This window comes from Phyllopteryx taeniolatus, chromosome 18 (assembly GCF_024500385.1).
Source record: "Phyllopteryx taeniolatus isolate TA_2022b chromosome 18, UOR_Ptae_1.2, whole genome shotgun sequence".
In the NCBI taxonomy this organism is placed as follows: Eukaryota; Metazoa; Chordata; class Actinopteri; order Syngnathiformes; family Syngnathidae; genus Phyllopteryx; species Phyllopteryx taeniolatus.
In genome coordinates, this window is record NC_084519.1 from 18,246,520 (window position 1) to 18,272,605 (window position 26,086).

The following is a 26,086-nucleotide window of genomic DNA, read 5'->3' on the forward strand; positions in this document are numbered from 1 at the left end:
GAATATATCGGTCAAGTACATTTTTCAACAGGTGGACACTGAAGAAGGTGTCGCCCGGCTAGAAATTCAGGTTTGTAAACCACTGTAATGACAAACAGATCCCTGTGGGTGGCGGCGTTGCATCATTTGGGATTTGAGGCGAGCACAGCTTTTGAGTCGGCGATAAAGACGAGGCAGTGAATCTCAGCTCGTCACGTCGATTACGAGGGAGAAGAAATGGCAACACGTCGAGAGTCAGACACACTTGAACAAAGTATGTGTATGTACGGTATAAACAGTATTTGTCGCAGTAGGTAGTGGAAAGTGTGTGTATCGCGATCGTGACAAAAGAAGACAAAATAAAATATAAAATAAAGCAATGGCGCTTGGTCACAGAACAACTTGTAATTCGAGGTACTATCGATTGCATCCTTTAAGGCCAATCAGTAATCATAATGTGCCAAAAATATGTCAACAAAAACTTTTGCGCAAACGCCACCGCCACTTTTCTTTTGTTTAGATTCATGTAAAATCGCTGTTAAGGATTTCAAGAGGGTCCCCTTCTTGGAATTAATCATGCGCTTACATTAGATCTTCACATAACAAATGTTCCCTCTCAAATATTTCATGTCCTAATTGCCTGTCAAGTTATTTCTTAATATAAACAAAACAGACAGAAGAACTGTCTTGCGCACATTTTCCCTGGAAGAGAACTTTTTTCTTCACACGATTACGTCGTCAGAACGAATGACGAGCCATTCCGTATTCCCCATCGATCATCGTTTGTGTGACGTGAGCGTTCTCGGGTGTTTAGGTTCGCCGGCTTCCTGCTGCCGCGGCGTGCTCGCCGTTATCAGCGGCGGTAGTCTAAGCTGGATGTCTGTGTGACGTCTGGGCAAAATCATTTCAGATCTTCTCAAGGCCTGTCCTAAGTCATGTTTAAGGGCGATATGGGCAATTTATATCAGCAGCAGTTTTGCAAAACATCTCAAAAAATATACTAAAAGAAAAGAAGGCCTCGCTTCAGCAGGGTACACACAAAGCGGCCAAATTGGAGCATTCCCCTCTCTTGCCTTCAAAGTGAGCAAAGCCCCCGTTATCAGATTGTCCGACAGGGACCCGAAAGTTGTTTTCACGCCGCCATATTAAGGAGCGGCTCAATTCTTCGAAATTCCAGGAACCGCTGATGTACCCTTTGCCCAAGTCTTCTACCGTGTGTTCCATCCCGAAACCTATGCTCGCAATATGCTGTCTTTTGGTGACTAAAAAAAAAAAGAACTCAAACAGAAGGTTCGAGAGCACAGGTGTCAAACTCTAGGCCCGGGGGCCAAACCTGGCCCGCCAATTCATTACATGTGGCCCGCAAAAGCAAATCATCTGTGTCAACTTCCATGATTATTGCGCAAATTCTCATAAAATAACAAATAGTGTGCCATGACATTTTTGTAAAGTAAAATGAGTGCTTCGGCTCAATAAACGGGAAAGACTGCTCAACTGTTGTCACCCTCGGAGCCGCATTTTCCTATTGTTGCAAAGTTGGGACCCACTTTTGTAGAAGTTAAGAACAATAATGCATTTTATTTGTTTAAAAATAGCCTTTTCAAATGCGTTTGTCACACCGCCAAAAGCATGTGGCTAGCATTGACGGCCGCTAGCGAGAGCCTGAGCAGCACTGTATTTATCTACAGAGTAAACTGGTGACTTTCCTGTCGCTTATCTAATGTCCCATGTGGGAACTTGGGATGCCTCTGTACCGTAATGGAAAAAAAACAACTAATCTGAATCAGAATATCACCAATGTCATTTTTGATTAGCTGTCGGTGACCCGCTTTGGGGTCTCGACCACCAATTGAGAATCACTGCTTTACAGGATATGACCATCGATACCCAAAATAATATAGAAATTAGTATGCGTAGGGTTTCAATCATTTTGTAGTTATTTTGGTGACTGTCTTGTAAATGAGTGCCATTTTGACAGTCGTGTAGGTGGCAAATGATACCCAGAGCCACGGGATCCCTGCCAACACAAACCAGTCTCCCATCCTAAAAAACACCCCCATAATCCTTTGCGCCAAACAGGGTATTGGAAGAAGAAGGAGGCGGTTGTTGTGAGTCAGCATAGGCCAGAGGAGGAGGAGAGGGGGGCACTCACCGGCGCCAAGCCGATCCCTACGAATACTTATCTCCTGACTCTCACGACGATAGCGCCCGTCAAAAATAAACGCCAAGACACACATTCAGCCAGCGACTGGTTAAATGGAGGCGCTGTCCAATCGGAAGACACGTTGCTGCCGATCATTGCCTTTCAAGATACATATTCAGGGCAAAAAGGTCTTTTGGGTGGTTGGAAGACTTTGAAAATAAGATCACAGCACGACAAAAAGTATTGTTGAGCAAATATAAGCATCCGTAGTTCTATACATGATATGAGATAAATACAAAGAAACCTGAAACTCTGTAATGTTGTATTGGAAAACTAAATGATAATCTACCACAATTAGTTATCCAAGGTGGCCCCCTAGCGGTGGCTCAGAGCAGCACTGACGCAAAAGACTCCCATCGTTATATTTACAACACAACAAGCAAATGGTGTATTTGACAGACTGTATTTTTTTTCCTCACACTTTTCCAAGCAATTGGCGGTGCACAGCGTCGGCCTGAACGTCGAATCCGCTTTGGAGACGGTGACCATAGCAGAGGTCTGCGGAAATGACAACAAGCAATATGAGCGTTGTCTCCTCAGCATTTTCAATCCACGACCTTCGCTGATTCACCGCACAGAATTACGCTCGCGTTCCTCACATTCGACGTAGTTAACGATCCCGCGATAAACGGTTATAGTTAACCATTGAGTGGAAGTCAACTTAAGGCTGGGTCAACTGCTTCTGCATTGAGCGAGCACAGTTCCAACATGGAAAATTGGTCCAAGGCTGTAAATGTTCAACTTTTATGTTGACGCTAACATCCTGAACACAGGACCTGATGAAGAATCTTACTTATAAGCAACGCAACAACCTCTTGGAGCTCGCTGAGGTCAAAGTGGCTTCATTGCTTCCCTCTACTTCCGCATTCTACCCGCTCTTGCGCTCTCGTCCGCGATTGGTCAAATGCGAACCACCCTCTGCGTTGATTGGGTTTTGGGATGTGACGTCACATCTGTATTCACGCTCTGACCCTTGTTGGCGGTACTGAACTAACTAACACATCAACTCAAAGAATATTTTGACTTCTTCTGTTGCCTTACAGGGACCGACTTCACATTGGCAATTAAGTGCTCCGCTCATTTCATTTTCGCACCAAAGCCTGTTCCTCTTGGTTTTATATGTACCATCCGCACACGGTATGACTTTGTAGCATAGGATGAATACGATTTGGTGACGCCAAAAGCTTGAGAGCGCTGTTGTTCGGAAGACTTGTCGCGGATCACACAAGCGGGGTGAACGGAACGGACGCGCGCACACACACACACACACACACACACACACACACACAGAGCGTGTCTGTCTTGACCTCGGTTGAACCCTGACTGAGTCGCCGAACGTGAACAACTCGTCCAACAACAACTTGGAGAACTTGCCTTTAGCGGTAAGTAACAATAAGCAATGTACAGTAGGGCTCCGTAAATATGCAACATTGACGTGGAGGAAAAGTTGCAACATAACATGACTCGTCCGCGTGTCGTCAAATGTTCGAATTTGGAATTGTAATTCAAACAAAAATTAAGTTCCCTGACCGGGAATCGAACCCGGGCCGCGGCGGTGAGAGCGCCGAATCCTAACCACTAGACCACCAGGGACATGCTACTATAATGGCAGGAATCTGCCTCTGAAGGTGGTGCTGTTTCCACACTTTTCCTCTAGAGGGCGTCAAAGGTTAGACGAGCTTGAGCAAGGATGCACGCGAGGTATGTGCAGCCAGTGATTGGGCTGAAGCTCTGCGTCTTCAGTTGACGTTTCAATACGTTACTGCACACTCGACTGTGACGTCGCCGTCATGGAGGAGGAGGAGGCCGGCGTGTAACGTCCAACCAAGTGAGTGACCTGTGCCTCCTCGTCCACTAGGCTTTCTATTGTCTTGTCCGCAGAGTCGCTACTAGTTAGCAACCACGGCGTTAGCATCACCATCAGCTGGCGAGGCGACACTGGACCTTGCACTCTCGGTGTTCGATTCGAGACACAAGCACACTTTGTTGAGGCGGAGCAGGAGGCAGAACTCGGCGTCTTGGCCGGCTCGAGGCTTTGTGGAGTTGGCATGATGTGGTTGTGTGAGCTAACGGTGACCACGCCGATGCGAAGCGAGGAATGTAGCTAGGTGCAAAGGGCGCAAACGTCGCCAGGATTGAACTTTCCTCCCGAATTAACCTCATTATGTAACGTCCTCTTTTTCTTCAGGCTGGATGCAAACCCGGTGTGCTTGGTCGCTTCCTAATTGCGTTAATCCCAGCTACATCGATACAGTACGTCGCAATCACTCATGTTTAATTCAGATGTTTTCCCAAACCAGGAATGCTTGCATAATATCAATCGATATCATTTTCTTTTTTTATTGCACTGAGGATGACCCGAGGGTGTTGACCACCGTCTTTTCCTTTGCAGGACAAGAACGACTCGCGACCGCAGCATCGTGTGAGACGTGTGTTTTGGGACACACAGCGGCTGAATGTGCGTATGGGTGGCCACCTCCCCTGCAGGCACGTTTAGCACCCCGGTCCGATGGAGAAGAGGGACAGAAAGCCGGGATATTTTGCCAGGTAAGGGATGCTTTTGTGGTTGTGTGAGCACAGACCCACCCTGAATTGATTTGTGTCAATAGGGCAGCGCGGTCAACTCGTCGGTTCACGGTCTCGAGGGGTTCCAAGTTCTCAGCTCAGGCCGTCTCGCGTGGCGGTAGCGTGTTCTCCCCGCACTCCAAAAAAAACATCCAGACATTTGGTTCATTGCAGACTCAGTTGTCCACAAGTGTAGTTATTTGTCATTTGTCAATATGTGCTGTGTGATTGGCCGCTGACCGCTCCAGTGTATACCCAACCTTTGGCCCCGAAGTCGGCTGAGATGGACTCCAGCTCGCCACCTCACCTGCGACACTGAAGACGTGCACTTTAGAAATTGCGCCTTACGGAGGGAGGGAAGTCTCTTGACATTAGCGCTGAACACTTTACTCGTTCATCTTCTAGTACATTTGCCAACGGCGAGGCGCGGGAGTGCGTTTCGCCCAGCTTTTCTGTGACATTGAGGGTTGTAAACCATTGTGATGACCAACAGATCCCCGAAGGTGGCGGAATTGTATCGCTTTGGATCTGAGATCAGCACAGGTTTGGAGTAGAAGATAAAGATGAGGTGGGAATCTCTGCTTGTCACGTTGACACGCCAACACGTTGGATGTCGGACAAGTTCAGGCAACGCATAGCTAGACTATGGGTAGGTATAAAAAGTTGGTTTTCCCCGCTTTTGGTCAGAAGCTGGTGTTTTGGGCAAAACCAACCCATGTTCTCCAGCTAAAGAAGGGGAAAAAATAGACGCTAACTTAAAAACGGATGGTGATATCAGGAACTAATTTTTTTTTATTATAAAAGTTAGGTGAATGTGTTAAACGTACAATCCATTTTTTCACTGATGACCGCATAATATCGCTTCAGCCATATTGTACCGAGCAGCCACGACAGACGTGTGCGCTGTGTGGCGGAATGGCCCAAAAGTCCAAGAAAAAGCAAATAATCCTTAATAATAATAAAGTCAAGCGCTGAGTTTTGGTGCAACCTTTGCGAGACGTGGCAACTATTTTGCATATTTTGCTTAATTCCACAATGTTCTAATCTTTTTGCATTTTAAATGTGGCGTTATCAGACTTCCCACCAGCGTTTTGCGTTGTGCGTGCGTCAACGTCACGTCAACACGTTTCCTCACGGTGCGCTTGTCCAGCTGCGTTGACTTGATATTCTCGTCAGCGCCTATCGCAGCGCGTTGGCCTTCGACGCGACAGCGGCCGCTCACCACTTCCAGCGGCTGCCCGAGGAGGATTTGCAAATTGAGTTTCCGCCGCCTCGTCCTGAAAGCCGAGACGCGGAAAGGGGGCGTGAAATTGTCACATTGCGGACAAAGCGAGCCCAAAGGCTGATGACGGCGGAGACGGGCCGCGGGCTCGCTGGCGGCTGCCGGCAGGCGCTCACATGATTGACGATGAGGGGAGGAGAAGGAAATTGGATTCATTTGGTTTCGAATCGCCCGCGACTGGCTGGCAACTCGCCCAAAGTCGGCCGGGATAGGCTGCAGCTCACTCACAGCTCTAATGAGAAGAAAATGGAAATGGCAATTCTTCAACTTCTTAACTCATTCGCTGACATTTATTTGACTGACGAGTTTCTCATATTGCAAGCAGCTATTTCAGAGTATTTTGCCTGAACGTTTAAGACCCGCACGATATTGTGTTCGGTCACAATATTCTCACCCGACCTACTTCTTTCCCCAGAAAAAGAAAGTTTGTCTCTAACTTTTTCTGATCTTCAGTAATCAGCAGTAGAACATAGGTTGGTTTAACCAAAAACACCGGTTTCTGACCAGAAAGCGGAGAAACTCCGGTTTTTGCGAAAATGTTAGGCAGAGCAGTGACTTTGATGCTAATATTTTTTTGTACTTTTTTCACACCTCAAACTATACAAATACTAAAACAAGACCGAGAGAGGGCTTTTGAGGGCAAACTAATCATTTATTTACAGATATACAACAGAAAATGTGCCACGACTCACCACTCGGCTCGAGTATAACGGCTTTTTTACGTGGCCGTTCGTCATTCACGCCATGAACTGCGTCATCTTTTCTCACAATCTAGACACACACTCCGTTTATTCTGTTCAAGTGTGAGGGACCTCAACTTGTCCAACTTCCAACATGTTGCATTTCTCTCCCTCGCAATGGTCGTGACAAGCCGAGATTCACCGCCTAATCGTCGTCATCTACTCAAAGGCTGTGCTGATCTCATATCCAAAGCGATGCAACACCGCCCTCTACAGGGATCTGTTGGTCATTACAGTTGTTTACAAACTGGAATTTGACATGCGAGCTGGGCGAGACCTTCCACGCCTGCCCGTTGAAAAACGTACGTGACGAATATATTTGCCGGTGGCGGTAAACAGTTGGATTCTTGTTGACGAATACAAATAACGTCCACGACAGTGAATGAATGAATGTCAAGTGGGAGTGGATGGTTCGTTTCAATCGAGGAGTTAGCTGACATAGTCAAGCCGTGGTTAGCACGTCTGCTTCACAGTTCTGAAATTTCTGGTTGAAATCCCTCCTCCGGCCTTTTTCTCCGGGTACCCTGGCTTCCTCCTACATTCCAAAAACATGCTTTCGAAGTTAGTTCAAGTCTAAATAGTCCAATAGGTGGGATTGTGAGTGTCGATGGTTGTCGCATGACTCATTCATAAGATTTCCCAAGGCTGTGAAAACATTGTAACCAATTAAAAATGGGAGTTGGATTTCAGCGTGGCGGTGTAGTGACTCAAAGTGGGCTCCAAAAAGAGTCTTCAAGTAGTTTCTTTGAAGAGTAAGGAAATAGACTAAATCCCACCATAGACCCTGTCGGATGCCGCGGCGAGCAGTCGTCTGCCAAAAACGAAAGACGTGTTAACGTTGCATTTGTTGTAGAGTTAACGGCAGTCATTGGTTGTTTTTGATGTTTGTGTTCAAAAAGGACCATACATGCTTCTTCTAACACATTCACCTTCATGATTAAGCCTATTTGCAGCAGTATGTGTGTTCTACAAGTTGGTCGGGGGACACGGAGGGAGAGAAGGGGAATTTTCAGGAAATAGCCTCCAGTGAAACAGATGGCGTTGTCGGGAATGTGTGTGCAGATTCCTCAGCTGAGACACTCACACAAACGCCAAAGTGAAAGTGGCAGCCCGGGGCGATGGGAGAGGCTTTATCGACCCCATCTGGCCTCTCCATTAAGAAGACTTGGGATGCTCTTTTTTGTTTTCTTTTCCAAGCGTCGTCAGCCCGACCGGTGAAAACTTTTGATCAATCGGTTTGGACTTATCCCAGCCTAATAGTTCCATAAATGTGGCTTTCCATTATCTCGAAGTGGTGCGCTAACCTGCCTCGACGCAGTTTGCAGCTTATGCGCTCCCCAAAATGATAGCCTTGCGTCACTCCCTCGCCTGTTTGTGATTACAATAAACACGGGTTACCATAGAAACCTAACACTGGCGCCGCAAATTAGAGAGCTCTAGAAACGCAATGACGTGTATCCTTTTTTTGCCGTTTGAGTAACTTTAAGCCTCGTTGATTAGTTAGCTAGCTAGTTACTTAAAGAGAGAATGCGTATTCGGCATGACAGATTTCTTTTGAGGGGTAGCTCCCGGGCTAAAGAAAAACTGGAATTATTGTGGAGATGCAAATAAAAGTGTGGATTGAGTTTTGCCGTTTGAATAAATTCAGCCGTGTTGGTTACTTAGCTAACTAGTTGAACAAAAACTGCCTTCACTGGCAAAGAATAACTCGGAAGTGGTAAGTTAGCTCCAATATATTGCTATGAAACGGTCTTTTTTTAATGCTATGTTTGTCTGTCAGGCTGAAGAGGCGGAGACAGCTCAAGCAGAGCCAATTGGAGAAAACCGCCAACGAGCGCGGCGCGGCGGTCATCGCCTGTCCGGAACTTCCAAAGGACAGCGAAGCCAACAAGAAGGCCAGCCTGCCGAGAACAACGACCGCAAAGACAGCTGCCGGCTCAGGTAGCCAGCCGTCAATCACATCAAGAGCACACTTTCGTAACGGCCATTAGAAATCACTGAACACTAACTAGCTTGCTGTCCCAAATTGGATTTGTTACATTTCTACCTGTGTTGCTCTTTCTTTCACTTGATTATCAGCTGACTGAAAAGCAGCACAGATGTCTTGTGTTCTTGGAGCCATTTGCTGGTATTACCTCATCGGGAAGTTGCGTAACCCATATCCTGCACTGTGTCGTAATTACTACAGGATTCCACTTTTTAGCCAACGGATGCCTGTAAGCAACAATCTGACAGAGAAGGCAATTATGTTGCTCAGATTGGATTTATTTTATTTATTGATGTATTTATTTATTTTTTTAAATGCATTGGGTGTGTTCTCTTATTGATGGATACATCGGTTTGCATCACAGCTCTTTTGAGAGCATGTTTTAATTTAGTGTACAGAACGAAGGGGTTAAGTTCAGGGGAACATCAGGAACTTCTTGCCCCTTGAAAACTGATGGTCCCCAGGGGGGGCGGGTTGATAATCGAACTTGTGTAGGGGGGCAACCCTTCAGCCAGGCACGAGTCTGGGCGAGCGGCGGGGTACACCCTGAACTGGTCGCCAGCCAATCGCAGGGCACATAGAAACAAACAACCATCGGGCAATTTAGAGTCTTCAATTAACCTCGCATGCATGTTTTTGGGATGTGGGAGGAAACCGGAGTGCCCGGAGAAAACCCACGCAGGCACGGGGAGAACATGCAAACTACACACAGGCGGGGCCAGATTGGACCCCACAACCTCACAAATGTGAGGCAGATGTGCTAACCAGTCGTTCACCGTGCCGCCCTGTTATAAATGATATCAATACGAATCGTTCAGTGCTACGGTGTGAGGCCGGGAGTGTAACTATTATCATGATTATCACTAAGACTATTCTCACTATTATCGCAATGGATGCCCGCAGCGTTTCCTATCGTTGACCTCATCCAGTATGGCAACGCGCTCACGACACTCGGATAAAGGTGTGCGCTTCAGCGATTATTACGCGCAAGTGGAGTGCAGTGGCTCCAGTGTGTGTTGAAGCGGCAGTTGTCTTGGATGCAGAGTGCTTTCTAAAAGCCTCGCCGTGCCTCTCTCGTCTCAGTATGAGGAGGAGGAGGGGCGAGGGAGGGAGCGCTCTGCTAACGGCTTCTGTGTGCCTGTTAACAAGAAGCAAATGCAGACTGCGGACTTTGTCAAGGGTCAAATAGTGAGTGGCCATGATAACTGTGTGTGGGTGGGGGGGGATTTAAAAGATTTAGAAGTTTACATAATGGGGGCCAGCAACTCCTGGTACTGGATCACAGGGCAGAACATTTACAGGCTCTGTTTATCTTGAAATCATATGTTTCATGTCAGAGTGATTATGTTAACAGCACGGTGAGTGAGTGGTCAGCACGTCTGCCTCACAGTTGTGAGGTTCTGGGTTTGAGTCTCGGTTCCGGCCTACTTGTGCGACTTCTCACCGACAGCTCATCCATTCCTAATATTACCGAGGCGCTGAACAAATTGTACTCAATTCAGAACATGAGTTGGATTTTAGTGTGTCGGCCTCGTGACACAAGGTGGGCAACCGAAAGACCCTCAGTATTTTCCTTTCGAAGCCACTTTCAAATCTGTGGAAATCGACTAAATCCCACCCCACGCCCTGCTGGATGCTGCGGTTGAGGCCTTGTCTGCCCATAATAAAGATGTAAACGTCTTCAAATTGCATTCATCTTGCTGTTAACTGCACTCATTGCTTTTTTTTTGCTGTTTCTGTTGGAAAAGAGCCATAATGAGGACAAGCTCTGGAGTTGAAATCTACAATAACAATTATGACCTTCTCAATGTGGACAGTATTCAACATTTTTACCAATTAAGGAATGCTTTAACGTTGATAAACACTTTCTGCAATGATGTTGGGGGAATGGAATCTTTATCAGTTGAATAGGGGTGGGGGGAAGAATGAGTAATATTACGAGAGCCTCGCAAAGTTACCACGCCTTAAGATGAGCTCTTCATCTGTTTGGAAGTCAAATGAAAATGTAAAATATGCGCTGGTTTTGTTTGCATGTGTCGGCAGCGCAAGCGAGCGAGCGCAACGGCTTGTTTCTGCAGTGTTGCCAACTTAACAACAAGACTTCCACAAGCATTCAAGGAACTATTTTTTTCAGAAAAGCAAATAGCAACAACAGCAAGGGCTGGTGTGGCCATTTTAGAACGCCTCGTTGTTGCGGTGCTGAAAAAACCGCCATATATTTTTATCATCGGCTATATTTTCGCAGCTCAAACATGTACTCTGTGTAGGCGTAAGAAAGATGCCAGACGAAGTAGCGTCCATTTTTCTGGGTCGTCGCAGTGGTATTTGATTGACAGTTAACAATTGGGGTTGAGGGGGTGGGGTTTCAGCACACTCAGCGGACACGCCCACAGCGTTTGAGAGTGGCGTGAACGACTTGATTGATTTTTAATGTGCGTCACGTTTACAAGAGTTATTTCTACTTTACTGGGATTTTGTTCGACTCCATTCAGGGATTCTCCTTTCAATTAAAAGAAAGACATGACTTCTGACTACAAGGTATTATGTAGGCTTCGAATCGATTGTCGCTGGAATCAAACCTCTTGTTCGAGCAGTGAACGCAATCACGCAACTATTAAGTCCCTTCGGTGTTCAATTGTGTGTTGTCATCAGTCTTCAATGTTGTCTCCCTGGCAGCCGATGGCTGTAAGAGTAATAACCCGGCGAAGAGGGAGAAGCGGAGACCGCCAGGGACAGTGGAGTTTATCGTGAGTATGCTGAACAACTAACGGCAACGGGAAAGCAGTGGTTGACACGCGCGACTGAATTCCGTCCAGGCGGGACCGAATGATTCCCTCAACAGCATCGCCCTCAACTTCAACGTCACCCCAAACAAGCTGGTCCAGCTCAACAAGCTCTTCTGTCACAGCGTCTACCCCGGTCAGGTGAGAAGCTGATCACCTGAAGTCTCCCGGCTCGGACTGAACTGTCGTTGTGCCTCGCTATCGCAGAAGCTGTTTGTCCCTGACGTGAGCAGGACGGAATTCAAGTCTCAGACTGACTCGGACCCGGCCCTCACGAACGGTCCCGCTGTGGAGACCACTCAAGTAAGTCGAAAAGTTTTCTACTGGGATTTGTTCCTTTCACCACTTCCTGTTGCGCCTCAATAAAGGGAACACACTCGGACGGTTTCACAGTAGTTTTGCAATGAGAATATTCAACTCACGCCAATGCAAATGTTAAATACGTACAGTACATATCTCTCTGACGGGAATGCCATCGTGATTGTCTCTGTCCGCTCTTGTAATCGATTGTGTAGCCGTACCTAATGAAGAGGCCGGTGCGGTGTCAATCACTGGGGGGGGGGGGGGGCGACACCGTTCTTTATTCCGCCGCGCACGGCGTTATCGAACGTCCTGTTACAGTTGTACCATTAATTTAACCATTTTTTCCCCCAAAATTCATTCATTCATGAAATAATAACAATGTGTTCAAATCTAACGTTGTAACCTTTGGCCTCCAGGACGGCAGTCCAAACCGCAGGTCAGCGCGGTCCATCCGACGTCAGCTCTCCCCGAATTCCGAGGACGACGGCCCGGCGACGGTGAAATTCATCAAAATGAGCTGCAAGTACTTCACTGATGGAATGGTGAGAAGTGCAACTCGATGATCTTCCAGAACGGGTGCTGACGTGCTTTGCTTGAAATGGACCTCCAAAATCACTGCCGATATGGAGAATAGCTTCTCCTTCGTTGCTGCGGCAACCCTTGCGTCATCTACTTTCATGGTCTGTATTGTTGGTGCGCTTGTACAAACTGGTGACATTTATTTCCAACCCTAATATAAAGCGGCAACAAGTTCTGTTAGCGTTTAGCCTGAGCATTTTACTATTGGAATCAAATGCTCTTCCACTAGATGGCAGAAGGCTCAAAATGAACCTGTACGCGTTGCCGTTCTCACGCTAGCGTTCGAGCTTTGTGTTCACCTGAACACTGAGTATAAATATTTCTGGCATTTTTCTTTGGTGGCGTGCCGTGAGGTTTTCCTCATGTCAAATATCTCCAGAAAGGTTGGCGAAACCGGACGAAGGGACAGACTTGAAAAGCAATGAAAGGTCGCCGCCGGATGTGACGTTACGTCTCCCTGTGCAGGGCGTGGTGGGCGGCGTCCTGATCGTGACGCCCAACAACATCATGTTCGACCCGCACAAGTCGGACCCGCTGGTCATCGAGCACGGCTGCGAGGAGTACGGCCTCATCTGCCCCATGGAGGAGGTGGTCTCCGTGGCGCTCTACGACGACGTGTCGCGCATGAAGCTGAAGGACGCGCTGCCGTCGTAAGCCAACCCCCGACCGCCTCGCCGACGCAAAGGCAGCACTTCACGCACACGTCAGAAGCCCGAACGCGGATGTGCCGCTGATCGGAAGCTGGCTCAAATCTGTGGATCCGACAAAGCTCAGTGCAGCTCTGCTTACCTTTTGGCTTTGACATATCCAGTGTAGTCTGGCTGTCACTTGGAAATTGTGAATCTTCACCCAGCCTAGCTCTCATGTCGTTGACTGAGAAAGTCGGCGTGGGCGCGGTTGTTACCGTATGTAAATTCGTCGCCCTGTGGTGTCGCAGTGGGCCAATTTGGAAGGGCTCGCAAACGGACATTTTCTGGTATCGGCAGCTAACAAAAAATCGATGCAATTTGTATACAAGCAATTAAAAAGTACATTTTCCACAACATGAGCCTTTTAAGCATGTCCTCCTTTAATCATCTCCATAGAGAACTTTGTTCATATATTTGCTTCCCAGTTTTGTATGTACTTGTTAAACGTCATACCTTGTGTGTTATTTTATTTTTTTCCCCCCCCCATTTCCGTTCTGTGCCGTTCTGGTCATGTGTCATTTCTGTTGGGCCTTATTTCCGTTGTTGTTGTTGTTTTGTTTTCCCCTTTGCATGTTCATCCTCACTTGACCCCGCCTCCGCAGCGACCTACCCCGGGATCTGTGTCCTGTCTACAGGCCCGGCGAGTGGGAGCAGCTGCCCTCGGAGCGAGACCTGAACCCCTTCAGCCGCTACGAAGCGCCGGACGCCAAGCGGCCCGTCATCCTGGACGACCTGGAGTCGGCCCTCTCGGAAACGGGTGAGAAGTCTCTTCGTCCCGTTTCGAACGCGAGAAGCAAACGTAGAGCAGACCGTCTCGTCCGATCGCAGTCAGCACGGAAGGAGAGCAGACCGACAAGTCTCCCTCGGACGAAGGCTTCACTGAGCTGGAGCCCACCGTCAACGGGAGCGCGGAAGAAGCGGAGGGAACTTCCTCCAAAACGCCCGACGGCGCCCGTAGACCGCGAGGCGAGGGGGACGCCCGGGACAAGTCGGCGCTTTGCCCAACTGAAGGGAAGCCGGATGACGACGAGGACGAAGGCTTGGCCCGGAACAGCTCCGTCGAAGACGGCGAGTCCGTCCGGTCGTCCTCGGAGACGGCCGGGCTGCGCGAAGAAGCGACGAGCAAAGAGGAGACTTCGGGAGTCGCGGAGCTCCGAAAGCGCGAGACGGCGACGCCGGACGGGTGGCGGCAGAGCTACGACGCCGAGGTCAAGTCGTGGCTGATGGAGAGGATTCAGGCTCCGATCCAAGGTAGCTACATATTAACTATGCGGCTGTATTTCAATAACGCACGATATAGTCGAAGACTAGTTGGGTCCAGGGACCCAACGTTGAATGTTTGTGTGCGAGGGTTAGGAGTTCGCGTGCTCTCGCCGTCCGTCTTCGACAGCCTCACCGAAGCGTCTTTCTGTGCGTAGACATGCTCTTCTCCTCCGAGGAGAAGAGCAGGAACCCGCCCATGTTCCTCTGCTTCCGAGTGGGAAAACCAATGAGGAAGTCCTTCGCCAGCGGGATGACGTCCAGCCCGGCGCACTCCTTCGGAAGCGTGGGAAAGCAACCCGAGTACTGGTTTGCCGTGCCGCAGGAGAGGTGAGTTGATACTTTTATCGTTGAGCTGTCGCAAAAGTAACACAAAAAAAAAACTAGCGCCAAAGTAAGTGTTTTGCTCGTCACAAAAAGCTGGGTTTCTCCGCTTTTTGGTCAGAAACTGGTGGTTTTGGTGAACGCGACCCATGTTCTACTTCTGATTACTAACAAACGGAAAAAAAGCTAAAAGCAAACTTCTTCGCAGTCCAAATGCGCTCCAGCAGCTGACAAGCAAGCTCGGGAATTCTGCTCGGAAGACGGCTGGCCGTAAACGAATTTGCATTGGCGAAGTAAATGGAGTTACAAGCTCGGTGAGCCACATAACGATCATCTCGTCTCAATTGAGTCGCAAATTGACTCGAAATCTGGACGCGTTTCGTTGAACACGAAGCGATCGATCGCTCAGCGGGTGGACACGCGGGTGCCTCCTCCTATTTGTTGTACATCCATTAGAATTTGGGGGGGAAATGAAATGAATAAAAGTGCCACTTTGGAGACTCACATAATTGACGTGTGTGTGTGTGTGTGTGTGTTTGCTTCAGAGTGGACCACCTGTACGCCTTTTTCGTCCAGTGGTCTCCCGACGTGTACGGCAAGGAGGCGCGGGAGCAGGGCTTCGTGGTGGTGGAGAAGGACGAGCTGGACATGATCGACAATTTCTTCGGCGACCCCGCCTCGTGCAGCTGGGAGGTGAAGTTGTATGAAACGACAATCAGACAACACGCGCGCGGTGCACCGCGCAATCCGTGTGTGTGTGTGTGTTTTAGTGAAAATGTTTTCCAGTTTTCCCTCACTTTAATAAAAATCTATTTAGAATTATAGTATACTTGATTATTCTGGTCGTAAAAAAATACATTATCAGTTTTTCCATTTGTTTAAAAAAAAAAAAAAAAAAAAAAATGAATTAGAAGCTTCAGTGTTTGCCATTTTCCAAATCGCTGGATTTGTTTGCAGATCATCACAATCGACGAGGCCAAGCGGCGGCAGAGTTTCGGCAGCTGCGACGGCGAACCGGCAGCGGACGGCCTGCCGATATTGAGCGACGGCAGCGATCTGCTGCAGGACACGCACGTGGAGAAGGTACAGCGTGCTCGCTATCAAATTCTGGCAACGGCCGTTGATCGCGGGCGATCCCGACCACAACCGTCCTCTGAACATGAAAATCCGTGCCATACAGACCACATCGAACGCTTTTGTTTTGTTTTTTTTAATATGTAAGACCCTTCCCCACACGCTTTAACTCATTCACCGCCACTGACGGCTGTTGATTTCAAATATCCACGTTAACGTGGAGGACCGGGAGTGAACGTTAGAAACACATTTAAATGTATAAAATACACTTTTGAACATATTTTTTAGCATGTTCTCAAGCTTTCACTGTCAAAAAGGGGAACGTCGTCTAAACGTCGTCGCTTTGAGGAAATTTGCTCGCTCCGAGAAGAGGCCAGACGTGCTTGCTGCGAGCTGTTTATTTGTCTCTCCCAGTTGACGTTTACTGTAAAATGGACACGGAAAACAAGAGAGAATGACACGTTGTACATTTACCAAAATGTTCGACCAAACCACGTCATTTTGTTTAACTGAAGTCCTCGAGCTTAATGCTAACATAATGCAAAACGCCATAGACAGGCTAACGGAAATTAGCCTCGGTAGCACGTTAATTCCGAACGAGAGCCTGACCGATACGGGATTTTGGGGGGTTTTGCTCATCCTGATATTGGGGGCTACAAAAAGACCGTATCCGATATATCCGCCGATAGTTGTTGTCGTCGTTAGCCATTTATTTCGAACGTGTACTACAAGAATAAGAAATAATTACAATTATGCACTAGATCTATTTGGAAAAGAAACACATGAAAAATGAAACATGCATACAGTATAGTTTACATACATATATTTATAATGTAAAGAGCAATTTACTGAATTTATTCTAATATATTAGCAGTAATCTTAACCATACAAGACATCAATTAGTAATTGTATATCCTCCTTATTACCATAATCTAAACAGTAATTTACTGAATGTATTCTAATACATGAGCAATAATGTTACATCAATTAATTGCAAAAATACGTATTAACGTCTGTATTTTTAAATAATACCCAACATATGATTCAAGACAAAGAAGCAGAACGCAAAGAAGCTAAACGCTAAACTTGTGCTTGCACGGTGCTACGCGGCTCGAAGAAAGGATGACGCGCGACATAACGAGGTCGCCTCGACTCGCGGCCCCACCTAACGTGAGCGTTTTCCCCGCGCCGCCGTCCAGCTGGCCTGCCGCCTGCCGGCCCGCGTGCAGGGTTACCCGTGGCGGCTGGCGTACAGCACCGTCAAGCACGGCACCAGCCTCAAGACGCTCTACCGGAACCTGCTCGACGTGGACGCTCCGGTCCTGCTGGTCGTCAAGGATCTGGACCGCCAGGTACGCGAAGTCGGCCGTTTTGGTTGAATTTGAAGTCCTGTTCTGACATTGTCCCGAACATCGAAGATCGAACATCGGTTTTAGCGCTGAATGTGACGTGTTCCCAGATCTTCGGGGCCTTCTCCACTCATCCCTTCAAAATAAGCGAGCACTGTTACGGCACCGGCGAGACCTTCCTCTACAGCTTCTGTCCCGAGATCAAGGTCGAGGCTTGTCGTTTTGGGTTTTTGTCATTGATTAGCATCGGCACGTCGAAGCCGTCTTTGACTGTTCGTTGACGGCCCGTTTGCAGGTGTACCGCTGGACGGGAGACAACTCGTACTTTGTCAAAGGCAATATTGACTCGCTGCAGATGGGAGGAGGCGGGTACGTCCGCTTTCTTGACACAACTGCCGATTTCACAGCATTGTTCCATAACGGCAAATACAGTCGCGCTCCAAATGATCAATACGCAGGGAATCTGAAATTTGAGTTGTCAAATATTACATTTCATACACCCATTTGTTTTCATTGCGGGGTTTTACACAGAAAAGGATCTCGATTCCTAGTTCGATCCTTAGCATTTTAAACAATTATACAATTGAATAATTGAGTAGCGGCACGGTGGGAAAAAAAAAAAAATCTAAGTCTTGGCTTTATTTATTTCCCTCAAATAAATGAATACAAAATTCAAATAAATACTGTATAATAATTAGGATTTGGTGATAGAGCATTTAATTGTATTTGAGTTTCATAGTAAGATTTTTATCCTGGTGCCTAGTGATAATGTAGCAGTATCATAACATTTCAATTCAAATCAAGACGTCGTCGTAAGGTTAATTCCGACCTCTTTCAGGTGAGGCGTTTCTTTGTCTTTTTCCAAGAGAACAGGCTTTGTCGATTAGTCGAAAGGCGGCATGAATTCGAGGCCGCTTTTTTTTTTTTTGGTCCGTCGTCATCGTGGCCTCTCTGTCGCCGTAGCGGTCAACTGGGTCTGTGGCTGGACGCCGAGCTGTACCGGGGCACCACCACCAGATGCGCCACCTTCGACAACCGGCCGCTCTCGGGCCGCCAGGACTTCAACATCCACAGTCTGGAGGTGTGGACCTTCGAGTAGCTCCCGCCGCCTCGCAGACGTTTCCGCCTTCACCGACGTTTCGAGCACCGCCCGACGCGACGCTTCCGAGGTTCTGCGAGGCCCCGACCGCGGGCCGTTTGCCGTCGCTCTCTTTTCCTTAGCTGCGTGCTGACTGCCTTTGTGCCGCAGTGTTGTGAAGAAGAACATGTGGAGCTTGTTGGAGGAGCAAGGTGCCCCCCCCCCCCCCCAGAGCTTTAGGTCAAACCAGTGTTTCCCTGTCCCTTTGTTTGGAAAAACTGCACGGCACATCACCAAATCGTCCCAAAAACAGCTTATGTAGTGAATCCCGGTTTACTACGTTTACGAATCACGGCAAGTGAAAAATTGAGACCATATAAAAAAACATTTGTTAAATGGGATACTCCTCACATTAGTGGTAGTTATTAAGAAGTTTCAAAAGAATATGAAGTGGTGTCAAAGTGAAATGAATCCTTTTACTGTGGTTGGGAATCACTGGGTTGAACTCAAGGCTGTTGTATGAATGTACAACTCGTAACTACTTAGCCAGTTTGTCCATTTCAAGAAAACGGAAGCTGAGGTTTGTCCTTTTCACGTTGGATTTGTTGAATAATTGTTTACAAATTGTGCACTTGCTCTCATTTTCAGTCTGACTGAGAGAGCCTGTTAACTTTAATTTCACGTGTTCTTTGCGCCACAATTTCTTTCGCCGACCAAATATTTTTCATTTGCTCTATTTTATATGATTTCAAGTTGTTGTTTTTTTTTTACATTTTGACGAGCAATGCTATTTTTTTACGCTTGTACTTTTATAGTGCTTTACAATATATTATATATTTTGTGAGTGACGCAAGCTAACAAGCACTATACAAAGATTACATCCCCCCTTCCCCCCCTTCCCGTTTATGGTCATCAAAGGCGTTTTAAAGACTGGAGAGGAGGAGAATCATTGGCTTGTCACTTTGCACTAGACGGGGAATTAAAAGGCATGTAAAGTACATCAATAAATTATTACTGCAAGTTGTCCCAACACCACTACAAAAAGGGAACCCGCTGAGTGTCGCTGCACTCTTCACATACCACTAAACTACATTTCATGTGTATCTGACATTGCGCATGGATATACTGTACAATCATATATGCTGTGCCATAGCAATGCCGATTATAGCGAGTCGTGTGTGTAAATGAGCCATTGTGTTGTAGTTGTTACTGTGAATGCGCCCGAAGTATTAACATTTTTGTGAATTCAAAACCGCTGTCTTCTGTGCTTGAGGATCTATTTATTGTTGTTAATTGCAACTACATTTAAACAGGAATAAATGTTGCATACATATATATACATTTTCCAGTTGTGTTTGGTGTCACTTGTGAGTGCTAAACATCGCCAGTGTGAAATATGTGTACATTGTAAAACCAACACATGCAGCATTTTGTCTGAGGCAAAATTCAGAAAGGAAACATCATTATAATCTTTATTTTTTTTAATCAAGATCCACACTCCTTACCAGTTGGTGGCGGCAATGCACCAATACGTTATTTGTCAACCAACCGCCAAATATAACGAACGACGAAAAAAAGATGCAGCATTATTTGAGCGGAATACTCTTGCAGACAGAGACGATCTTTGTGTGCGGATGACGTCACGGTATCCAGGAAGGAAGGAAGCGAGAAGGTGCAAAAGTGGAACAAAATGGCCACAAACAACACCGACACAAGCGGAGATTATTTGTGCACTTTCTGTATGATCGCCAGAGGTCAAGACCAAGAAGCTCAAGTTTTAAAAAAGGTAAGAAAACCACTTGTTTTTATGTCCTTTGGGGAAAGTTGTCATTCGAAGGCACGAGTCTCAACCAGGTAGTGAAAGTTCAATAGATTTGTGTGTACATTTTAAATATATTAAATTACAATAGTTACTATAGTTTCTGGTTGTGTAGTCAAATGTCCAAAGGGCTTAGAGATTCAATGGATTTTAAAGAGGTGCCTTCGGGAACTGTGGTATTTTCCGGACATTGGTGCGTTCAAAGACTGGTTTAAATGAGGTTTTTCCTCCTCTCCCGAGATAGGGAGCGTAATTTTCGGGAAGTTTGCACTGTGGTTGCTTCAGGGACTAGTTTCAGGATATGGAGATCGTGGACTGTGGGACGACTGGCATTTTCTTCTCCTTTTTGCCTCTCGGCTCTCGCTGAGGCGCGGGAGTGATCACTGACTCGGCAATTGTGACGTTTGCCTTGTGTTGCGTTCAGGGGTATAGAACTGCTATTATTTCCCGGATATTTGCCGTGTGGCGCGTTCAGGCACACATCCTGTTTTTTTCTTCGTCCTGTTTTCGCGCACATATGCACCCCCAACCCTAGGTGGTACATTCAGGGACATTAGTTAAAATGAAACATCTGTTGTCTTTGCCCTTTGTGTTGATGTCTTTCTGGGAAATTTCTTTTTTCCCCCCCCCTTCTTAAAATAAGGACTTTTTCCCTATGTCGCATTCAGTGTCTGTATTTTAACTGACATTCACTGATGTTTCTCCCACCCACTCTCATTTCAGAATAAGGTGAAAGGTACGTATGGTGCGTTCAGGGACTATAGTTGAACTGTATGTCGTCCTCCCAGGATCAGGAGCTGGTGTGTTTCCGGGACATTTGCCCCGCCGCTCCTCATCATTACCTGGTTGTTCCCAATCAGCACATTGAAAACTGCTTCTCGCTGCACAACGGCCACGTCACACTCGGTCAGTTTGCCGCATGTCATCGCTTCTATGTTGATATTCATTTCTTTGTCGTGCCTGGTGTGTTGCAGTGGAGAAGATGGTTGAAATGGGGAGAGCCGTGCTACAGGACCAAGGAGTCGCCGATATGGCGGACATTAGGTGGAAGACAACTGTGTTACCTTCAGGTGCACCAGGAAAGCATTCAGTGCTTCACTTTTTCCACGTTACGTTACAACCTTATTCCAAAATGGATTACTTTTTCTTTTTTTTTTATGACACAAAACACCACATAATGTGGGGGAAAAATGTTATTATGGACATTTTTGAAAATAAAATTGGGAAAAAAATGCTGGTTATATAAAAATATATATTTATTCTACACACACCGCATAATGACAATTTTTTTTATTTTAATAAATCATCGGAAAAAATCCTATTTATTCGTTTGTTAACTTGAGTTTTTTTTTTTTTTACAATTAATAAGACATTCAACACACAACACAATTTATTCATCAATGCCAAGAACAATGCTTCTGCGGGAAGTTTTTACAATAAAACAAATAAATATTGTACACACAACAGCTCATAACGACGCCGTGAAAGATTTGTAATGGTTCTCAATTGCAAGTTTTCCCGATGCCCCTTTGGCAGCATTTGCAGCCTCTCTTTTGCCAGTTCTGCCCATTGCTCTTCACAGGCTTCATCATGTTGTCACTGTGGGGTGTTGAGTGTAGATTTTTCAGGGGGGGGGGGAAATATGCTCCTTTTTCGAGTCAGGTTTTCGAGTAATGTGCCAAAAAGTGATGCACGGTGAATGTTTTTCGGAGGTACTGTACAGGTGTATTTGTCGATGCGTGTTTTGGTGTAAATGAACGTTTCTGTTTTTTTTTTTTTTTTTTTTTTTAGAATTGGATTCCATCAACCGCCGTACACGTCGATAAGTCACCTCCACCTGCACGTTCTCGCCCCGGCCAGCAAGATCGCAGGCAGCCTGATGTTTAAATTCATACCCGGGACCGTGTCCTTCGTAGACGTGAGCGCCGCAGGCATATTTGCATCTTTGGACAATTTGGAAACCTGCATGCTTCCAGAATGTGATGTCTCCTTCTCAAGCGACTCTTTTTTTTTTTTTTCTTTTTTCTTTTCTGTCTAGGAAAAAAAAATAAGGGAGCGCCTGCAAAGTGTTCCTTCCCCCTCACGATGCTGGCGATGAGGACAAGCTGGAAATGCGAACCAAACGTGGACGGAACAAAACGCGATAATAATCTGATCTGTACGAGTACCACCAGTGGTACGCGGGCTCCCCCTAGTGGTATGCGAATGAACACAGTTCAGTTGTATTTAATCTTTAAGTACTGTTTGATTTTAAACTTGAGTTAAGTCTTTTGCACAACTTTTTAATTGAATCATTACTCAAGCATTATTTATTTTTCTATTTAAAAAAAAAAAAACAAAACTTGGCCTACTGCGGTTCTGTATTTTCATATCGGTCATCCTGGTGGAACCAGGAGTGCAAATTATTTCAAGTTTGACAACCACTGAAATAGATGCCGGCAATGCATTTGGTGCTTATTTGAACATGTTTTACGGTTTAAAAGTGCGGTCGTAAGGGACTATCCGGGAGGGATTGTTACAGTTATGATTTATTTTTCTAATCATTGTGATTCCCACAACAACGGAGACAATAACTTTACAAACATGAGATTTGGAAAGATTCTCTTTCTTTGACACTTTAAGTGCCTTAATGATTTTTTATTTTTATTTTTTTTGTATAACAATCATTTGATTGCGTTATTCTATGTATGTGTCAGTGGTAATTATTAAAATGTATTCTGCTAATATTGTAGTGGAAGTGTGTGTGGCTTCAGGCTTTTTCCATATCTGTACTGCAGGTTTCCATTGCGTAACTGATTTCAGTATGTCATCTCAGTACATTTGAATCAGCATATTCTAATTTATTGAGTGTATATAACAATAGCAAAATATTTTCATTGAAGATGTGGTTTTACACCATTTTGTATAAAATAACAATTGTTGCCTTGTTTCAAAAACAGACACATTTCTTAACCCTTTCAGCTTGTTTTTAAAATATTTATTTTTTTAACCCTTAAAATTCTAGTTTTGTACAATGCACAGGTTGTAAAACTTTTTTTTACAATTTTATGATACATTTTAAGTACGGCACCTTTTTTCTTAAATGGTTCAGTCAGGCGGCACGGTAGACTACTGGTTAGAGCGTCTGCCTCACAGTTCTGAGGACCCGGGTTCAATCCCCGGCCCCGCCTGTGCGGAGTTTGCATGTTCTCCCTGTGCCTGCGTGGGTTTTCTCCGGGCACTCCGGTTTCCTCCCACATCCCAAAAACATGCATTAATTGGAGACTCTAAATTGCCCATAGGTGTGACTGTGAATGTTTTGTTTGTATGTGCCCTGCGATTGGCTGGTGACCAGTTGAGGGTGTACCCCGCCTGCTGCCCGATGATAGCTGGGATGGGCTCCAGCACGCCCGCGACCCGCGTGAGAAGCAGCCAGAAAATGGATGGATGGATGTTTATAGTCTTTCTACAGCTAGCAGAGAACACTTCCGTGTCTCAAAATGTCTGCCTTATTTTAATTTATTCTTGCTGAATTTGGGGGAGTGGCGGGTTAGTGGTGGTGGTTTAATCCAACAAGGATTAAAACATTTACATGTAAATTAGATGTAAACCGTATATTATTGCTATATTTACAGAAGTAAAGTTGGAAATGACCAAATCAGACAAAAAAAAAAAGACACCATTGGGAAGTTTCCGAGAGCACTTGTTTGATTTTCGTACACGTCGACGTATGTGATGATGTGGAATTTACGAGGGTGTGTGAACGCACCTCGTTCGATTGGCTCGGTCAGCGATAGTTTTTACCTTTTCTTCCGCAGCAGTCCAAAACTTCTTCAAACTGGTCGAATGGCGACGCAAATCGCCCGTGACGACGACGAATGTCCTTTTTGCCAGATCGCGAACAACCAAACCGACACCGAAATCCTCACGCGTGTAAGTACATGTTGTCGATGGAGTACTTTGTGCTGTGTTTTGGACTCTTGTTGGTGTTTAGGACGGCGAGCTGCTGTGCTTCCGGGACGCCAAGCCGGGTGCCGGCCACCATTACCTCGTCATAACCACGACTCACATCGGCGACTGTAAAGCTCTGCGTGCGCATCACATTCCCACCGGTGAGCATTTATTCAAGTTAACCTCGTCTTTCCACGGAATGTTTCAAATAGCTAGCTAGCTAGATATTGTTTGTGACGTTCCCCCCCCCCCCCCCCCCCCCCCCCTTTTCAATAAGAAAACTAGCATGCCGTAATGACAATTAAGTGGACAAATTAAAGTCCTCCTGGTGTGAGCACCAGCATAATACAGATTTACGGATATACTGGACTCGGAGAGTGTTGCTCATATCTAAAAAAAAAAAGAACTTGTCGGTGGGGTTACTCGTATCTCAATGCACCGCTGAATAGCAAATCAACTTTGGGCAATGAAATGAAATGAATTGAATTGAAATGTCATTCATCTCTCCCGTGCCCCCAAAACGCCAGTTTTTAGTCCGTTCTTAATGCACTGTATTGTATAAATATTATATTGAAGAAAACATAATAAAAGCAGAAGTGTGTGTGTAAGTAAGTAAAAGTAACTGTTCATTGTCTCAATTAGATGCTAAAATGCAAATGTCATGCAGTGGAAAATATTTTCTCATGAATAATTATATGTATTTTCAGCCTTTTTATTTTTATTTTTGCTGTTGCAGAGAAGATCGTGTGTATATATATATTTTTTAAATCTAAATAGGCGAATTTGCAATTGCAGAACTGCAAATGTGTCCTAAATCAAGTGTCCTTGGTGTGAATTTGCAGTTTTTAGTTGTTTTTTTTTTTTGGGAGGGGGGGGCGTGACTGTGATGTGATGTGATTTCGTTGCTAGTGGAGCGCATGGCCGAGATGGGAAGGGGCGCGTTGGAGAAAAATAAAGTGCGAGACCTCACAGACATCAGGTAAACAGGAACGGCAAGAAGGAATATTTGGATCTGGTTGAAATGATGTCGAAAACCTTCCCCCGCCCCGCCCGCCGACCCGCAGGCTGGGCTTCCACGTGCCTCCGTTCTCGTCCGTGCCTCACCTCCACCTGCACGCCCTGGCCCCCGCCAGCAAGATGAACGAAAGCTCGCAGCGGCGATACGGGCCGCGCTCGCACTGGTTCATCACAGTGAGTGAGCGCCAGGACGTTGTGGCCGGCGGCCCCTCCTACGACGCTTTGTGGCTTTTCTTTCGTGTTGCAGGTCGAGGAAGCGCTGACTCAGCTGAGGACACGCGGCAGAATCAAATGAAATGTTCTCACGTTTGCATCAACGGCGTGAAAATGTTCCTGTTGCGCTGATTCCAGGGGAAAAGCTGCGTAAAAGGAATTTCCAAGTTTCAAGAGAGTAACTTTTTTAATGATATGATTGTGACTTTTTAAGTTGTTTGAATTGCAATACTGTATCTTAAATGTGTGTGTGGGGGGGGGGGGGGGGTTATGTTGTTTATATTTATTGTATATTTGAGATCTAAAGGACAAGTCATTGTTGAATTCATCATGTTGCACATTTTGTTTTTTATTTCTGATTATTTCAGGTGGTTTTGTGAAACTAAAAAAATACAATGTACAAATTAAGTCCATGTTGAAATTGTATATTTTGAAACATTGTTCAGTTTCTAGGCGTAGAGGGGGTCCGCTTTGGTGGCCTCAGTATTGCATCTCTGCTTTTTGCAGATGATGTGCTTCTGTTGGCTTCATGGAGCCGTGATCTCCAAGTCTCACCGGAGCGGTTTTCAGCAGAGTGGGAAGCGGCACCTCTAAATCTGAGACCGTGGTCCTCTGTCGGAAAAGGGTGGAGTGCCCTCTCCGGGTCGGGGATGAGATCCTTCCCCAAGTGGAGTTCAAATATCTTTGGGTCTTGTTCACGAGGGAGGGAAGAATGGAACGTGAGATCGACGGGCGGATCGGTGCGGCGTCCGCAGTGATGCGGACTTAGTATCGGTCCTTTGTGGTGAAGAAGGAGCTAAGCTCTCAATTTGGTCACGAGCTGCGGGTCGGGACCCAAAGAACGAGATCCCGGATACGAGCGGCCGAAAGGAGTTTCCTCCGCAGGGTCTCCGGGCTCTCCCTTAGAGAACG

At 46.2% G+C, this 26,086-nt stretch overlaps 2 protein-coding genes and 1 non-coding gene across 10 annotated transcripts; 2 read left to right on the forward strand and 1 right to left on the reverse strand.

The window, feature by feature from the left end:
- Positions 1 to 3,172: 3,172 nt before the first annotated feature.
- Positions 3,173 to 21,933, forward strand: LOC133468511 (nuclear receptor coactivator 7). Of its 8 annotated transcripts, none has more exons than XM_061754511.1 (20): positions 3,173 to 3,564; positions 3,840 to 4,290; positions 4,371 to 4,435; positions 4,575 to 4,729; positions 8,550 to 8,710; positions 11,433 to 11,503; positions 11,573 to 11,680; positions 11,747 to 11,842; positions 12,259 to 12,384; positions 12,887 to 13,071; positions 13,746 to 13,867; positions 13,939 to 14,361; positions 14,529 to 14,700; positions 15,240 to 15,387; positions 15,652 to 15,777; positions 16,968 to 17,120; positions 17,228 to 17,323; positions 17,413 to 17,486; positions 18,081 to 19,981; positions 21,806 to 21,933. In XM_061754511.1, the coding sequence occupies exons 4-19, from the start codon at positions 4,692 to 4,694 to the stop codon at positions 18,214 to 18,216; spliced, it is 2,235 nt and encodes a 744-aa protein (XP_061610495.1). In that variant the 5' UTR covers positions 3,173 to 3,564; positions 3,840 to 4,290; positions 4,371 to 4,435; positions 4,575 to 4,691; the 3' UTR covers positions 18,217 to 19,981; positions 21,806 to 21,933. The 8 variants fall into 8 exon arrangements, with proteins under 8 accessions (XP_061610495.1, XP_061610496.1, XP_061610489.1 ...); XM_061754505.1 differs by having other exon boundaries at positions 3,174 to 3,564; positions 13,713 to 13,867; XM_061754507.1 differs by having other exon boundaries at positions 3,174 to 3,564; positions 3,840 to 4,254; positions 13,713 to 13,867.
- Positions 3,704 to 3,775, reverse strand: trnae-cuc (transfer RNA glutamic acid (anticodon CUC)). The gene has a single exon. It is a non-coding gene; the product is annotated as a tRNA-Glu (tRNA).
- A 137-nt stretch (positions 21,934 to 22,070) lies between the features above and the next one.
- On the forward strand, positions 22,071 to 25,582 carry LOC133468516 (adenosine 5'-monophosphoramidase HINT3-like). Its single transcript, XM_061754524.1, has 6 exons — positions 22,071 to 22,211; positions 23,812 to 23,926; positions 23,988 to 24,105; positions 24,854 to 24,923; positions 25,009 to 25,135; positions 25,209 to 25,582. Exons 2-6 carry the CDS (start codon positions 23,840 to 23,842, stop codon positions 25,254 to 25,256), a joined length of 450 nt encoding a protein of 149 aa, XP_061610508.1. The 5' UTR covers positions 22,071 to 22,211; positions 23,812 to 23,839; the 3' UTR covers positions 25,257 to 25,582.
- The last annotated feature ends 504 nt before the right edge of the window (positions 25,583 to 26,086 follow it).

Bases quoted from the DNA above. Each gene is read 5' to 3' on its own strand.
- LOC133468516 (XM_061754524.1), top strand. From the start codon at position 23,840: ATGGCGACGCAAATCGCCCGTGACGACGACGAATGTCCTTTTTGCCAG. The intron at 24,924-25,008 runs GTAAACAGGAAC...GCCGACCCGCAG, and splicing joins CGAGACCTCACAGACATCAG to GCTGGGCTTCCACGTGCCTC. The intron at 25,136-25,208 runs GTGAGTGAGCGC...TTCGTGTTGCAG, and splicing joins GCTCGCACTGGTTCATCACA to GTCGAGGAAGCGCTGACTCA.
- LOC133468511 (XM_061754505.1), top strand. From the start codon at position 4,692: ATGGAGAAGAGGGACAGAAAGCCGGGATATTTTGCCAG. The intron at 11,681-11,746 runs GTGAGAAGCTGA...TCGCTATCGCAG, and splicing joins ACAGCGTCTACCCCGGTCAG to AAGCTGTTTGTCCCTGACGT. The intron at 17,324-17,412 runs GTCGAGGCTTGT...GCCCGTTTGCAG, and splicing joins GCTTCTGTCCCGAGATCAAG to GTGTACCGCTGGACGGGAGA.